Source organism: Spermophilus citellus (genome assembly GCF_964194105.1).
Source record: "Spermophilus citellus genome assembly, chromosome: 13".
NCBI classification, from domain to species: domain Eukaryota; kingdom Metazoa; phylum Chordata; class Mammalia; order Rodentia; family Sciuridae; genus Spermophilus; species Spermophilus citellus.
Window position 1 is genome coordinate 105,421,253 of NC_138193.1, and position 18,107 is coordinate 105,439,359.

The window sequence follows — 18,107 nt, forward strand, 5'->3', positions numbered from 1 at the left end:
ATGTTTATAGCAGCACAATTCACAATAGCTAAATTGTGGAACCAACCTAGATGCCCTTCAGGAGATGGACAGATAAAGAAACTGGTAATATATACATAATGGAATATTACTCAGCATTAAAACAGAATAAAATCATGGCATCTGCGGGTAAATGGATGCAGTTGGAGAATATTATGCTAAGTGAAGTAAGCTGATCCCCAAAGTCCAAAGGCCAAATGTTTTCTCTGATATGTGGATACTGATCCATAAGGGGGAAGGGCAAGGAGCATGGGAGGAATGGAGGAACTTTAGATAAAGCAAAGGGGAGGAAGGGGAAGGGAGGAAACATGGGGGTAGGAAAGATGGTGGAATGAGATGGACATCATTACCCTAAGTACATGTATGAAGATTCTACTTTGTGAACAACCAGAGACATGAAAAACTGTGCTCTATATGTGTACTATGAATTGAAATGCATCCTGCTATCATGTACAACAAATTAGAGTAAATTAAAAAAAAAATACACATCAGCCTGGGTATGCAGAGGACACACAATGACCTGAAAAAGGACCAAGAAATGTCTACAGTCAGGTTCCATTTAAGGCAGTTGCTCTCAACCCTGGTAGCACATTGGCATCACCTGGGGAACTCAAGGTCTATTCGAGAGCTAAACAAGGTAAAGCTGGAGGAGAAGTGCAGACAATGGTATTTTTCTTTCAGGTACCTAAGTGATCCTAGTGTGCAGCTGGGGTTAAGAATCACCAACCCAAGGAACGAAAACTGAGGTAAACATCCCTGGTACAAAGTCAGTGGACCAAGAAGAGATAGGACTCTAGTATAGCAAGTCCTTTGGAATCCTCTTGGCCCAGTCTTAAAAGACTGCAGTGAGAACAAAAGCTGTAAGAGCCATTTCTCCCAGTGTTTTTCAAACTGTGGTTCACTGTCTCTCTTCTATGTACAATCATCTGAGGAGTTTGTTGAAATGCAGATTTCTAGGTCCCATCTTAGACCTAACAACATCTGCATGTGGTTGAGCTAAAGAGAAGTCAGTAACTATTGTTGGGATCAAATCCAGGCCTCCCTCACTACAAGTTCTTTCAAATTCCCCTCAATACTTTTGACCAGAAAGAGTAGAATATCTGCCAGAAAAACCAGAGTAATAGATGACTTTAATGAAAGGTAATTATTTAAAGCAATAGAATGGAAAACAACAGCAAAAATTTCCCTCCACTCCTCCCTTTAAAGGAATCCTCTATCAATTACTTTGGAGCAGCAAAATAGTATCCCTCCCTTTCCTTCCTGTTCCACTACATTTTTTCCCTTCTAACAAATATTCCTTTTTCCCCCTAAATACAGTCACTTGGAAAAAATCCCTGGTACTACTTTAGAAACAATCAACAGGCAAAAGACTAGTGGAAGGCAGCCTGCCCCAAAATCTTGTTTACATTTACCTATACATTTCCCATATTTCACATATCTCAAACTTCAACGAAGTGCATAGTTCCTTTTTAAGTTAGAATAAGGCAAGGAATATGATTAAATGGTTTTGCCCATTTAGAACTGGCAGGGAACCAACTCTTTTAATCTGGGCAGTTCTTAGTCATTATCACATGCATTTCTACCAAAAAAAAAAAAAAGAAAGAAAGAAATGGAAAAAAAAGAAAGAAAGAAAGATGGCTGCAACCTTATTTAAAACAAGTCTGGGTTATGGTTTATAATGTAATATGATGGAGAGGGTACCCATAATGGAGGGCTGGGGGGAGTCACGTGGTAAGCAGTCCATGTAAGACATGAGACGACCTCCATCTGCCAGCACTAATTCACACGCCATTATGAATGCAACAAGTTACAATTCAATTTGTAAATTGTACAGATTCTTCATATATTGTTAGTGTGAATGTCAATCAACACAACCCTTTCAGAAAGGAATTAGTATGGACTCTGAAAAATGTTGCTACCACTCTGTTTAACAATACAATTTCTAGAATTCAAGTTTAAGAAACAATCCGTAAGACAGAAGATATTCCCTGCAATACTATGTATAACACAGGAAAAAATAAGGAGTGTAAATACTACAAAATATGGATGAGTAGCTCTCTTCATTTTGTTGAATACTTAACATAATGCTGAATAATGCAAATTATTTTCACCATCTTCATAAAGAAACCAAAGCTTAGCTGGCCAACAACCTCACCTTCTGTCATACTGCTAGTGTGGGTTAGAGCCAGATTCAAATGCAGGCTGAATATCCTGAAAATCCTTTTCAATTCACTTCAATGCTCATGACCACTAGGAGTGCAATGGGCATAAAGCACAGCACCATCAATGGATCATGCAGCCATTGAAAGAAATACTTATGTTAAATGAAGATACAAAATTACATATGTAATATGATCTAAACCAATACCAAAACATTTACCCCAAACAGAAACAATCCAAAATGTTAGCAGTAACTACTTTCTCTGGTAGTGAAAATTAAATAAAAAGTAGGAAGGGCCAGGCACAGTGGCACATGCCTATAATCCCAGCTACTTAAGAAAATGAAGCAGGAGCATCACACGTTTGAGGCTAGCCTGGGGAACTTGGCAAGACCCCTGTCTCAAAATAAAAAATACACAGGGTTGGGGATGTAGCTCAGTGGTACAGCAACTCTGGTTCAATCCTCAGAATCCACCCCCCCCCACAAAAAAATAATAATTAATAAAAAGTAGGGAGGGATGGGAATTACTCTAATTTGAAGTTTCCACATTTCTGTTTATAACAGGAAAAGGAATGTTAAGGATAAGGTATAGAAAGGTTTTGGCAATCTTAAATCTAAGGCCATTAATTCAAATCCTTTAGAATATGTTTTCTTTTTTATAGTTTTAGTTGTAGATAAACAGAATGACTTTATTTATTTATATGTGGTGCTGAGGATTGAATCCGGAGCCTCATATGTGCTAGGCAAGCACTCTACCACTGAGTTACAACCCCAGCCCCTAGAATCTATTTTCTTAAAGCAAAATCCCTAAGCTATAAAAGCAGTTGTCTTTGAATTAGTTTTTCTATGCTCTCTCAAGGAAGGCTGTCTTCCTAAGGAGCTCAAAGTATCTTCCAGTTTAGCAATACAGGGAAGAAGTAAATCTGAGTTACTGCAGAACACATTAGAACTAGCCTTCCCATCACCACAAAAAAAATCCCTAAACTTAAAGCCACTTTTGTCACTGTGAGAGTATAACTCTAGCAGTCAAAACCTGAATAAAGAGCAAATGAAAAACTAGGTAGGTGAGCAGAAGGATTGTGCCAAGGCTCCCAAGGCCGTAGGCCAGGTTAGCATATGTTGAAGATGGAGTGAGCCTCTGTGTTTCTGCCTAGAGAGGAGACAGGCACCAAACTTGTGAGGTCATTTTTTTTTTTTAAGTTGTAATTGGAAACAATACCTTTATTTTATTTATTTATTTTTATGTGGTGCTGAGGATTGAACCCAGTACCTCGCACATGCTAGGAGAGCGCACTATCGCTAGGCCACAACCCCAGCCCCGACTGTGGGTACATTTATTAGTTTTTGCACTGTAGAAGGAACAAAGATGAAGCTATGAGTTAGAAATAACACCACCTCAAAGTTAACATTAAACATTTTCCAGATTTTGAGGGCCTCTAATGCTCTGTATTAGTTGGGGCAGAGGCTAAAGTTCTCTAACAGAGACCTAAATATGCAGCAACTCGGATCAGACCAAATTATTGTAAAAGGCAGTCCAAGAGGGTGGGCAGCTCTCTTCCCCAAGGTCAGTCAGATCCCTTCTGTCTTACTGCTCTCTCATTCCCCAAGTAGGCCACTCTTCTAATAGTGGTAATTGGCTGGCATCACTTAAGTTCCAGTGTGTAGGAGGAAGGAAAGGGCAGGTTGAGGGATGAGGCCTAGAAGTTGTACACGTCACTTCAACTCATATACCACTGACCAGATCCTCAGAAAGGTATTCCCAACTAAAACCCAGGAAGTTCCTATACTTAAAGGAAAAAGGGAGACAATCAACATCTCTCAGGCTCAGTGACCACATCTTAACCAGACTTGAACAATTATTTGCATCCTCAGCACCAATGCAGAGACCAGAAAGAATTAACATATGAAGCAGGACTAAGAGTAAAGAGAAGAATTTATGGTGACATGGGTGGAAAGAAAGAAGACAGGGCTCCATACAACCCCTCTTCTGATCTGATTACGTGTGGATTCCTTGTGTGAAAGTTGTTCCCTGGGTGTTTCTAGCTGGATGACAATCTGACAAAGGCAAACTCAACAACCTTCTTCATACCACCAATTCTCTCAGAGCACTCCTGTCTGGATTGCCCATTCAGACTTGAGAATCATCTTCCAATGGTGGCATATGAAGATAAACGTTGGAACTAGGAAACCCAAATTCTGTTTTCAGTTCCAAAAACCAGACTATATGAACATGCATTTCTCTAAACCCAATTCTTGCGCCAATAAAACAAGGAAATGAAAAGGATGATCAGAAAGATTCTTTCAGTTCTGATATTTAAGCAATGTGAACTTCAACCTTTTCTTTGTTGTTGTATGTCTGTTAAAAATCCATTTCTAAAGCAGTGATTAATGAGGTAAGCACTGCAAAGAGTTGTTGGTATATAGCTGTGAGATGTGTTATAGTAGTTCTAAGATATCTCCAAAGAAAGTGGTCCACAGATTAAGCGACAGAATGGTATTCTCAAATCACTTCTCACAGGCTCTGAACTCGATTTACCAGGTAATGATTTTCCCAATAGAGCCTTCATCTATTTATATATTGAGTTTCACTCAAGATTTTGCTTGAGTGAAAAAATATTTCAGTACTAAAAGATTCGAAAAACATCATATGAGAAATTACAACAGCCTGTGTTCTTGAGGAAACAGTAAGGCAAGAGTAGTAGCCTCCCAAAAACCCCTTTATAAACTAAGACTAGGAATATAGCTCAGTGAGGGTGCTTGCCTAGCAGGCTGGGAGCTCAATCCCCAGTGACAATACACACTCAGCACAAAAGTACAAATCAAATGTATGTATTTAAATTTCTTTCCCTATGGCATTTAAGGAAGTAATTCCAAAGAACTGAGATTAATTTTAAGACATAGTAGAGGGTTAGCATATTAGTTTTATTTTCCAGGGTACATATCATCTGGAAAAAAAGGTTCTTAAAAGGAAGGTAATCCTTCAGATACATCTTCACAGACACGGAACTTCTTCTAACCCCCAGGATCCTCCAGGTTTCCAAACTAACTGGGCTGTACTCCTTCCACCTTGGTATCACCCCATTTTCTTTCACATCACAACTCTCCTCCCGCTGAACTTGCACCCAGACAGCCTTAACCATCTGAAGATCATCCATCAGGACCACTCCCAGTGAAAGACCTTATTCTTAGGACATCTGCTAGTAGTTTCATATGATCTTTGGCCAAATTCACATATCCATAAACTTAATGCATAAGCCTGCAGCATACTTTAGAAGAGGGGGCGGGGATCAATATAACTTTAAAATAAGACGCAAACCTTCATGAAAATATAGTGGTCAAATTTATTGTCATTAGGTTGCCATTTTATGAAGAATTTCTAAGACTAATGTTTCTTGACATGCAAGAGTTAGCATTAATAGCTTAAGTTACTATATATACTGCTACTTGGAAGCAGTACAACTGTTTTAGAGTTTTAAGACTACTGACTTAGTATTCAAATCTTATTCAGTACACATGAAAATCAGAAGGTTCTGAACAGCTGGTTAGGAAGGTAGCCAAGATGCAGGAAAGATGTCTGTGCCTCCTTTTCAAGGGCAGCCAACTCTTGAACGGTAGGTGCCAAAATATCCACATGGCCTTTATAGTTTCCACCTGCATCACACACAGAAATCAGAAAGCAATGTAAATGCATGCTTGAAAGACTTGTTGGCAATACTTTGGCTCAATTCTATTGCTTTAAACATCGCTTCTATCACTAAAAATGTATTACTTGGCATGTTAATTCCAGAACATTCAAGTTTTAAAATGTCAAATCAATTATTTTGATATAAATAAAGGATTAGGCCTCACTAACAGCCACCAGACACCCCTGGCCTCCACTCCCTTGGTTTACAAACCACTTGGTTAGCCTGACTCAAGTTTTCAGCTACAAGCTAGTGAAGGGCATTCCATGCAAAGAGAATAGTGAAACTATTTAAGTTAAAGGCATCTGTTTCTTTGTGCAGAATCACATATTATACTGTTTCCTATTAATTCCATAAAAAATTCAAGTATTCTTATGACATTAACACTGCAAAAGAAATAGCTAGAGCTGCTGTTCCCCATTCACATATAGCCCACACAATAGAAAAAAACACTGCAAGACAAGTGTAGACAAAGTGCTAAGGAGGGAATGATTAATATGCTGATAACCTACTCTTAACATAATGAGCTGAAATCATTCTCTTCAAAAAGGGCTCATCCACATTAGAAAAGACTTTAGAATAATTCAAAGCTTACCACCAGCAGCCCTCTTTTGACCATAGGTAACTTTTCCATCAAATTCATCCACTGGAACCTTGATATCCGGCTCAACCTGAGAAATGGTGCAGTTCAGGTGTTCTTCTATCTCAGAGAGAAGCTAAGAAGAGAAAAGTAAAATATTTCCAAATAGAAACTTTACTCTTACAGACTTAAATTTTAACAGCATTAAATAAAACTGGGAAAGCTAAAATGCTTGCTATCAACGGAAATTAGACTTCTGAAGAGATGGGCTCATAATTATGATTTACCAACTACTACCAACACAACCAACCACTCACTACTCTTCCTCATAACTGACAAATAAAAGCTGAGCTACAGCTTTTCTGGATAAATGTAGTCTATTTTACCAACTTTAGTAAGCTTTCTGTGAGTATCGTCCAAAGCCTCACCTGCATCTCATTGTACCAAATGGTACAGCCACCATCTTCCTTGAGTCTCGTATTGTAACACCCTTTTCCACGATTGCTACATACATGGTACCAAACCTACAATAAAGAAAAGAACATGAATATATACAGACATAGAAACATGCTAAATATTTTACTCTAAACCTTTTTTTGAAAATTTTCTTAAGGCACTAGGAAAAATAGATTGTCTGCCATCCAATTACTAGTGCAATCCATTAATTAAATATACCTGAGTCTTTTGAGAAAAAAGTTTTCCTAAATGAATGTAGTTAAATTCTCAGATAAAACAAGGGTGAAAAAATACTAGAGAATGCTGTATCAAGATTATTATCAAAAAAAGGTATATTTTCTCAAAGAAAACAATAAAGCTAATGTACAACTAGTGAATTTGAGCAGGAGATGTACATGGGAGTACCTTATAATTACAACTTTTCTATAAATTTGAAATTATATCAAAACAAAGTTACATAATTTCCCAAAGTGTTCTATGGCACCATGCCAGAGTGTTTACATACTTTTGGTTAAAATAATTATATTAAGGCTATTAGGGAAAATCATATTTTGCATTTTTCCTATCTAACTCTCATCTTATTATTTGTCTATTCAGGGAATATAAAGATGCCATAAAAAGTTCATTTATATTCCATTTGCAACTAAATCCATTCTAAATAGAAACCCAAACTGCTTTTATTTCCAACATCTGAAATCACAACTCACACATAAGGATAACAGAGCACTGAAAAGATTACCTTTTCTTTTTCTGTTGCCACCAGGGAAATGGCCAGACCCATCCTGAAAGATTTTTAAAGCGTTTTTTAGACTTTATTCCTAAAGCATAGGCACTTAAAAGGGGGGTTTGGGGATTATAGCAGTACCTTTCAGCTCTGCCTACTCTGCCAATTCGGTGTACATAGTTTTGCTTTTCATCAGGCAGGGTGACATTTATAACTACAAATAAGAATAATTATTACCAATTGCCATTAATTTTAAAATTTTTCCAAAATATTAAATAACTTTAGATTTCATAAAATTTAAACTGTAGGCATAAAGTTTCTTTTTACCATAAGGAACACCATGGATATCAATTCCTCTAGCAGCTACATCTGTGCAAATCAAGAATCTCACGTCTCCTTTCTAAAGAGAATAGAGAGAAAAAAATAATCTGTAAATAAATACACTAAAAGATAAAAGCAAATACTATCCACTAAATAAGATCTCTACTAACTACATGTTAGGGAATAGAGGTTCAGATACTCGTAATGTACTGGAGCAAGTCTTGCAGTTTTTTGTAAAATGTACATACATAAGATTTGTCTTTACTTCTGTATTATAAATCTAGCTGGGCATGGTGGTACATGCCTATAATCCCAGCAACTGAGGAGGCTGAGGGAGGACAATAGCAAATTTGAGGCCAGACTCAGCAATGTAGTGAGGCCCTAAGCAACTCAGTGAGACCCCCATCTCAAAAATAAAAAAGTATAGGGATGTAACAGTGCTCCTGGGTTCAGTCCCCAGTACAAAAACTCAATTGATCCATCCAGAAAGAAGGGGAGGGAAAAGGAAAATACTGAGGAATGATACTAACTAAACAAATTATAGTAATAGCATGTGCATGTTCAAATATGTAACAATGAATCACACTACTATATATAATTATAATGCACCAATAAAAAATAAAATAAAACCAGACTACTAGATATATTATCTTAAAGTTTCACTTTTTGTGATAGGAGATGAAATCCTACAGAGAAGAAAATAGGGAGTGGGCCCCCAGAACTCACCAACAAAATACAAATTATCTGCTGAATGTCACTTATGCCTGGCAAAATTAAGAGATTTAGAGAAGGAAGCCAGGCATGGTGGTGTACACCTTTAATCCCAGCAGCTCGGAAGACTGGGGCAGAAGGATCACAGGTTCAAAGCCAGCTTCAGTAACTTAACAAGGCCCTAAGCAACTTAGTGAGAACCCATCTCAAAATAAAAAATAAAAAGGACTGAGGATGTGCCTCAGTGGGTAAGCAATCCCTGGTACCAAAGGAAAACAAAGAGATTTAGAGAAGGGAAGAAGAGTGAGTGTACCGACACTTGGTCTAGCACAATCCCTAGGAGGGACAAGGTTGGCACACATGCTGAAATGAGGCCAGGCGACAGGTTTTAATACCCACGTCTAATCATGCTGGGCATAGAAATAAAACCCAACACTCCTAGGCCCAGTGCTTTCACCTTTTCTCACTACAGGAAAGTAATTACTGTACACAGGGATAACACACTGGTAAATGAAGAAGAATGTTTGTAAGCAGTAATTACTGATCTTTCAGTTCTAATGGCTAGAGCCCTGCCACAAGAGCTCTGTAACCCATTTGCATGCTATAAGCACAACTGAAAACCTTAAACAATTCCAAAGCAAATATATTTAATTCTATAAAACTATACTGTAATACTTTTCTTCAACTAATCTACAAATTATGTTCTCTACAAGTATTATTACTAACATTTTTAAAACAGGCTCATCACTTATCCAATGATACTTCTAAACATATCTTCCTGGAAGAATTTAATTAAAACTTTCTTAAACTGAAAATTCTTGTTACAGTAGTATTATGCTGGCAGAGAACATGAAATTTATCAGTTGTGTGTCAAAGATGACTAATCACCATGATAAAGATACATCAGACAAGAACTGCTTTAATAATATTAACTGGCACTGATTAAATCTAGAATCAGTGCCCCTCTGAAATATTAAGAAAATATAGATAACCACTAAACATTAATTACCTTAAATCGTTCCAGGTTTTGCTTTCTCTCATGAGGCTTTCTATCACCATGAAGACAAACACATGAGAACTGGTGTCCTTTTTTATCAGGTCCTGGTGAAAAACACATACCATTTGACCTTGGAAAATATAGCCTAAGACTATGTTGACAAATCAATAAAATTCAGACTTTGATATTACCATGTAATTCTATGAAAATCTACACCCCAACTTGCCATAAACCACGATTAACACAATTTCTGTCACAGGCAAAATGCCATTAAATTTAAACTCCATGAAGCATTAAAATTGATTTGCTTTTAAGAACATTTTAAGCTACCCTTCCTAATCTGCAGGAGAAATAGACATATCAGTCCGGCTTGTAACCTTTTATCAATTCATCTTTACATTTCTGACACATTTCAATGTAAATTAGACTAAGTACACAGTTCAGTATGGGTACATTAACTACTTTAGTATTCACTTTAGTTTTTTCCTTTTGAGGTAAAACTCACACAAAGAAATGTCTAAGTCTTACCTTTAACAGATTTTCTTACCTTTGACACCATGCTTCTCATGTTCTTTTTCAACCTCTGCTCCCACCCTCCTGTGGGCAACCATTGCTCTAATTTGTCTTTCACAATGGATTCATTTTGACTATTCCCAAATTTCACTTAAGTTGATTTATAAATACTCTTACGTAAGAATTCCTTCGTTAATCATGATCCTGAAATCCAATCATACTATGTCTACTAGTACTGCATTCCATTTTAATTGCTTTTAGTGTGTTTTCAGTTTCAGACTATTAAAACTGCTATAACCATTCTTATACATAGTTTATTAATATGTCTTGGGTAAATGCTTAGAAGTAAATTGCTAGACCATAAGATAGAAATGTTTAATTTTACAAAAGACTGAAGGACTTTTTCAAATGTGGTTATACCATTAATATTCTCACAAACAATATAAGAGTACTTCAGTTGCTCCCAGTCCTTGCAAAAACTAAGTGTTAAACAGCATACAACCAAGTTTCATCCAATTTAATATTCTATTCTTTTTAGCAAAATATTTTAGTCCACCGATAGAGTTTTTACTCATGTATTTACATTTTTTCCATGATTGATCTTACTCTGTAATTTCTAGCCATCCTTTTTTTCATATTTCTCCTTTTCCTTTCTTAGCCTTGCTTGGAAGGTTTTATGCACATTCACCTTTTCCCAGTTTAGAAGATATACACTTTATTATTTTGGCGATTACACTTCAAATTTTAATAATAATCAGTCACTGTACACTCCTCTTGATACAAGGGCCTTAGGTGATTCAAGTTCCTTATAAAGAAGAGGTACCCATGTGGAAAATTCTGATTGTTCTTCCTAGGACTTATAGGGAAAAGTCCTGGAAAAACACAGATAAAATGTACTGTCACTGTTCTAAATTCTATGCATGTGTTCTAGATTGCATGATCGAAACTACTAAGCTATTAAATGAGGAAATAAACACAATTTATTTCAAGTGAGGAAATATTACCTCCTCCCTGTTGCATAAAATACTGCTCCAAATTATCACAGTCAATTTTGGTTCTACAGAAGATAATTGCTTGATCCATCTTGTGTTCCTTGATTGCTCGGACAGCATACTCCCCCTTCAGGATTTTAATAGCTTCAGACCACATCTCTTGAATATCATCACAACAAAAATATTAGAAGTGAAATAGTAAATCCATTCATTCATTTATTTTTGTTTAAAACTTTTAATGCTACTTTATAGGGTACACAAACAGCCCTAATCATACCTCTTATGAGGAAACAAACGTACACCACACACATACACTCACACATTAACAGAAATATATGCTCACACCACAACTTTGTTCCCATCTTCCATGGAGAACTAGTCATAATCTGCCTTGCATTAACTTCTCTAAATGCTTCATAAATGTTTATTCAATTATTTTAACCCTTCTTAAAGATGATGAATATGCTTTCTAAACCAATCTTAATAACAGGAAGTTCATATTCACTCTATTTAATAAAAACCATAACATCAAACATAGTTACTAATTTCTTAGATACCATTCTCCAAATTTCTTTTTCAGTGTGAAGTTGTGCTACGTAGTTTTTACTCCTCAACTGTCTAATACAAGATTTTAATTAAATGGCCCAATCTATTTTTATAGCCTCACTGGTCATCTCTAATTGTAGTATAAACTTTGCAAAATTTTTACAAGGAAAATACAGGAAAGAGTAAAAATTGGAATTTTATAAAATGTATTCCCAAATAATAGAATGATATCATGCTATATTAGTGGTGTCACTGGTCCTCTTAAACAGGCAGGAATAACTGGGCATATATCATGCAAATTTGGAGTTGTACATAAAACTGAGCTCAAAGTAACTCTCTTTAATCACAATTTCAGATAATTCACCTTTATATGTTGCAAACCTGGAAGTGAACTCAAGTTAGAAGTCAATGCAGTCTGATGCCTGGCCATGATCCACTACAGACACCTGATGTCAGGTATGCATGGGTTTGAGATGTTCTTTAAGGTTTCAGTACCATCCATATACCCTGATGTGCTTTCAAAAATTTTTGAAATATTATATGAAAAACTAAGTGTCTCAGCTCTGCATAAAGTTGAGATTTAATGTTAGGCTTTTTAGAAACTGATAATATTTAAAGGGTACAGAGTTTCACTTTGGGAATATGGAAAAGTTCTCAAGATGGATGGTGGTGACGGCTGTACAATATAAATGTGCTTAATTTCACTGAACCATGCACCCAAAATAGTTAAAATCGTAAATTTTATATAATGTATACTTTACCATAAAAAAATAAATTAATAAATAATCAAAATTAGATCATTCTTCTATCACAGTTGTAGCTGAAGATATCTTTATTACCCAGTATCCTAGATATGATATTTCTTCTGCAACTTCTGGGCCAATATAAAATCTATCTCCAGAGAACCCTGCTGGTTTTCTAAGATGGATGGGAATCCTATAATCCAAATATGTGTGACTTAGATGCCAGGAGACTAATAGCCACATTCAGTGATTAATATTTCTCTAAGTTGACTAGTATTAGCTTTTTTCCCATTTCTTTATTAATATTGTTGCTTTTATTTTTAAATTTCCTGTTCTAATTTTGTAGGTAACCTCACATCCTTCATAAGAATAGACAGGATATCAATTTGATAGCAAACCAATTCATTTTTAAAATGTTTTATCACATTTTATTGATTCTTTCAACTTACCTGGACTGTTAGCACCAGGTCTTGTATTATCTTTTGCATGTACATCATCAGTCTATTAAAAGCAAGGAATAAAAACAGAGATGGGAAATATTTAGAACAGGTTTGTTTTTTTTAAAGGGAGAACTGAACTGTATTTGTCTTTAGATTGTATCTCAGACATACATACATCTCTATACTGTGTAGGCAATATTATTCTTCAGATTCAGAAAACACTTCATTAACTATAGGTCTAAGCCAATCAATTTTAAATGTAATAATAAAAATGCAAATGTGTTTTTCAGATTCTTGTGCACTTGTAATAAGTATGTCCTTGTTATATCAAGATAAACACAATAACAGTAGAGAAAATGAAAAGATGGGCACATGAAATTGATTTTTAGGAAAATAAGACACATCAAGAGGACATAATGAAGGTCCTATTAAAATTTTTAAAAAATGGAAGTCATTACATATAACTGATAAAATTAGGTATATGTGATCTTTTTATAAAAATGTTATTAAAGAAGTGGATCACAAAAGTAATTTTTTAAAAAGGAAAGACCAAGGTCTTACCTCTTTTTTTTTTTAATATTTATTTTTTAGATGTAGATGAACACAACACAATGTCTTTATTTTTTATGTGGTGCTGAGGATCGAACCCGGGTCCCACCCGTGCTAGGCGAGCACTCTACCGCTGAGCCACAATCCCAGCCCACAAAAATAATTTTATATACAGAGAAATATAAAGGATGACATTTATTACTTTATCATTTATTTAGTGCCTTTTCAAAGGCCTAAGGTTTACACTTAATGTCTTGAACTTCTCTTTTCTTTGGTACAAAATCTGATTGGCTTAAGCAGCACTAAAGAGTCCAAGGCTAACTAATTTATGAGTTGCTTTATTCTATACAAATACTAATATTATAAAGTACTTACTCTAATGTGGTTTTTTCCTAGCCTTTCCCAGAGTCTGTCAGTTTTGGGATTCACTGGGACAACAACATGGTGTACAGTATCTGGAACAGAATCTTCTCCTTTTAAATCAACCCATGTGGGAAAATGCATTATTTTCTCAGAGAGTTTCTTTACATCAAAAGAATGCAAAGTAGCAGAGCAAACAATCACCTAAGAATAAGAAAATACAAATTCCTCAAGGACTTAGAAAAACTAAGTAATATAAAAAGTTTTTAAAAATCAATAATCACAGGTTACTATTTATCCTACTCCCGCAAGAGCCTCTCCCTCTCAAATGCTTCTAAAGGGAACAAGATGAGAAAAATAAGAGCAATATTTTCTGAAATAATTTCTAAGGAGGCAATTGTTTTTCAATAGCTGAAGTTATTTCTCCTTAAAACAAGAAGCAGTACTAATAATCTGGAAAATAAACCCAAAATGCTCTGTAAGGTTTTTTGAACTTGCAGTCTTCTGTAACATCTAAGAAATTTCCTCAAATTTCTAAAAGCAGCTTTTAAGACTGTTACCTTTGTGTATACTATTTAGTCCAATAACAAAGAAAATGTTTTATAAATAGTTAATCAGAAAATATTAAAACAAAAAAAATTTTGATTTTTCATTAACAGTTGACTACATGTATTTAAAAACTGTATTAGTCATTTCACACCTGAAGTCTTTTTCCATCTGAGGTAATCTGAGGAATTTGACTGTGCATTCTATTTATAAAATCAGAATAACCTTGAGAAAGAAGTCCATCCTGCAGGACAAGCAAAGAAAAACAAGTTTTAATCCACACTGAAACCTTTCTTTTCTAAATCAAATTTAAAGGCAATAAAACCATATACATACATATCCCTTTATTTTTCAAGTGATTGTTTTTATTGTCTGCAGTACTGGCAATTGAATCCAGGGGTGCTCTACCACTGAGCTACACCCCCAGCACTATATATTCTGTCACAAGGTCTAAGTTGCTGGGGCTGGCTTCAAATGTGAAGTCCTTAGCCTCTTGAGTCTTAGCCTCTTGAGTCTCTAGAATGACAGGCATGCATCATTGCACCTGGCTTATCTTTATTGGATATTTACAGACAATTCATACATTCAACTTCAAGTTCTTTGTTACTTACACATGAAAATCTACAATAAACAATCCAAAACCATAGTCTAGTATTTTAGAATGACTACAAGAGTTAATACCTTCTAACACATGTCCTTAAGACTATGACTTTTATATAAAAAATTAAAAAGCCAGGGCTAGGGGTATCGCTTAGTGGTAGGAGCACTTGCCTGGCATGCTCAGGGCACTGAGTTCAATTTCCAGCACTGCAAAAATAAAAATAAAAAGCAAAGCCCCAGTGTTAGAAAACTAGTTCAAGCTATCCTAAAAATAATTTGGAAGAATGCCTCAAAAGCCTCAAATACACTTATGTTCTTCCAGATGGTCCACATTTTGTAACTATGACAAAGAAATAGTTGAAGTAAATAATAAATCTACCTACATAATTAGTAATGAAAGTGGTTTAATAAACCATGAAGTAGTTTCTTTTTTTTTAATATTTATTTTAGTTGTAGGTGTACACAATGACCTTTATCTTATTTTTATGTGGTGCTGAGGATCAAAACCAGAGCCTCATGTGTGCTAGGTGAGTGCTTTACCACAATCCCAGCCCCATGAAGTATTTTCATAATAGATCATTACATAGCCTTCAATTTTTTTATAAATAATGACATGAAATATGACATGAAATATTCATACAATTAAAAATTCCCAAATTCCTTAAATTTTGATTTCAACTATTGAAAATAATACAGTCATCACTCAGTATCCACAGGTGTTTGGCTAGGACCCCCATCAGATAGCAAAATTCATGGATATGCTAATCCCTTATATAAAATGGCATAGCATTTGCATAGAACCTATGCAATTCTCCCTGTACTTTAAACATTTCTAGATTACTTACAACAAACGTAACGTAAACGCCATGTACATAGTTATTATACCATACTACTTAGGGATATTGACAAGAAAAAAGTCTATACCTATTCAGTATTTTCAAATATTTTTCACACAAAATTAGTTGAATTAATGGACACAGGATGTACAGATATGAAGCGTCAACTGTATTTTTTTCTAATACAATATTCTGAATTTTCTTTTTCTACATTATTTTACTGGTACATTACAGTTGTACATAATGATGGAATTGTTACTTATCGTACATGCACCCAATATAAAAATATAATTGGGCCAATATCGTTCCCCAACACTTCCCCCTTTCCTCCCCACTTCTCACCCCTTGGTCTCTTTACTGATCTCCCTTTGATTTTCATGAGATCCACCCCTACCTTTCTTTTTCTTTTACCTCTCTAGCTTCCATATATGAGAGAAAACATACAACCCTTGACTTCCTGAATTTAGTTTATTTCCCTTATCATAATGGTCTCTAGTTCTATCCATTTTCCTGCAAATGACATACTTTCATTCTTCTTTATGGCTGAATAAAACTCCATTGTGTTTATATACTATTTCATTTATGCATTCATCTGTTAATGGACACCTAGATGGGTTCCATGGTTTGGCTATTATGAATTGTGCTGCTATAAACATGGGTATGCATATATCACTGTAGTATGTTCACTTTAACTCTTTAAGACAAATACCACGGAGTGGTATAGCTGGGTTGCAAGGTGGTTTCATGACTAGTCTTTTGAGGAGCTTCCATACTGACTTACATAAGTAGTTATACAAATTTACATTCCCACCAACAGTATAAAAGTGTTCCTTTTTCTCCACAATCTCTCCAGCATTTATTATTGCTTGTATTCTAGATGACTACCATGCTGAATGGTGTGAGATAAAATCTCAGTGTAGTTTTGATTTGCATTTCCCTAACTGCTAATGATGTTGAACATTTTTTTCACATATTTGCAAGCCATTTGTATTTCTTCGAGACGTATCTATTCTATTTACTAATTGAGTTATTTGATTTTTTGGTGTAAAGGTTTTTGAGTTCTTTACATATTCTAGACATTATTAATCTGTCAGCAAAGTAGCTAGCAAAGATTATCTCCCATTCTGTAACTTTTTCCTCATATAACTAATTGTTTTGTTTGCTATGTGGAAGCTTTTTAATATGCCATCCTACTTATTAACTCTTGCATTATTTCCTAAGCTTTAGGCATCCTAACAAGAAAGTTGCCTGTGCCTATATGCTGGAGTGTTGAAGGTATCAATTGTATTTATATCAATATAAAGAATGGATGAAAATAGGCCAAACTGTTAACAATTATTATTATCTTTAGTTAGTGAGCTCATGACTGAACTGTGTTTTTTCACTTTACATATTTTATCTAAAAAAGCATAAGCAAAGTTCTTTTGAAAGCATGACTATATTTCAACATACAGCTTCATCCAGGACCAGGAATCTAACTTGAGATAAGTTCAGCTTTCCAGTTGACACCAAATCATCTAGTCTTCCTGGGGTGCCTACAACAATATCAACCTGCAAAATAGCAAAAGAAGCACCTAATGAGAACTGAAGAACTATTAGAATAACTTTAAAATGGCAACCAATAATTGTCTACTTACAACAAAAACATGTATATTGAAGTAGTCACAGTCAATTTATAAAAAAGGACCTATAGATAATGCTGTATAATAAAATTATATTTGGAAATTAATGTGAAGATTTTGTCAACTGATTGTGGACAACCTTAACTATAAAAGCCTGATATATAAAATTTGTATTTTCTAAGCATTAAAAAAATCAGATAAATTAACATATATTCTGAAATGAAACCAGTATTCAAGGGTCTGGGAGATAGTCCTTACCTAGCATACACAAGGCCCAGGATTCAATCCCTAGTACTACCAAAACCACTACTAAAACAAAACAAAACAAAACAAAAAATCAGGAGTCAAGTCCCAGTTCTAACATACTCAGCTGTTTGACCTTAACTTCTCTGGTATCTTTTAGTATCAACTTTCGTATTTTAAAAAAAAATTTTTTTTTTTTAGTTGTAGATGAACACACAGTATCTTTATTTATTTTTAGGTGGTGCTGAGGATCAAATCCAGTGCCTCACACATGCGAGGCAAGCACTTTAACACTAAGCCCCAGCCCCAGCCCCTCAATTTTCTTAGTTTTTAGTGGGGCGAATACCATCTGTTTTTGCAAGATGGTTGTGATAATTGAGAAGACACATAAAGCACTCGATGCTTAGTTTGCCAAGTGCTCAATAAACTTGGATATAATTAACAGTAATGGTGATCAGACTGTCCA

At 35.2% G+C, this 18,107-nt stretch overlaps 1 protein-coding gene across 1 annotated transcript in view; it reads right to left on the minus strand.

Annotated features, from left to right (window-relative positions):
- Positions 1–5,496: 5,496 nt before the first annotated feature.
- Positions 5,497–18,107, minus strand: part of DDX1 (DEAD-box helicase 1) — a 32,548-nt gene continuing 19,937 nt past the window's right edge. The window contains exons 15-26 of the mRNA XM_081264344.1: positions 17,229–17,327; positions 14,495–14,584; positions 13,810–13,998; positions 12,895–12,946; positions 11,169–11,315; positions 9,664–9,755; positions 7,950–8,022; positions 7,764–7,836; positions 7,638–7,680; positions 6,871–6,966; positions 6,458–6,578; positions 5,497–5,830 (exon numbers count right to left, since the gene is read on the minus strand). Coding sequence (XP_081120470.1) covers positions 5,700–5,830; positions 6,458–6,578; positions 6,871–6,966; positions 7,638–7,680; positions 7,764–7,836; positions 7,950–8,022; positions 9,664–9,755; positions 11,169–11,315; positions 12,895–12,946; positions 13,810–13,998; positions 14,495–14,584; positions 17,229–17,327 — 1,206 coding nt within the window. The 3' untranslated portion in view covers positions 5,497–5,699. The remainder of the gene's footprint in view (positions 5,831–6,457; positions 6,579–6,870; positions 6,967–7,637; positions 7,681–7,763; positions 7,837–7,949; positions 8,023–9,663; positions 9,756–11,168; positions 11,316–12,894; positions 12,947–13,809; positions 13,999–14,494; positions 14,585–17,228; positions 17,328–18,107) is intronic.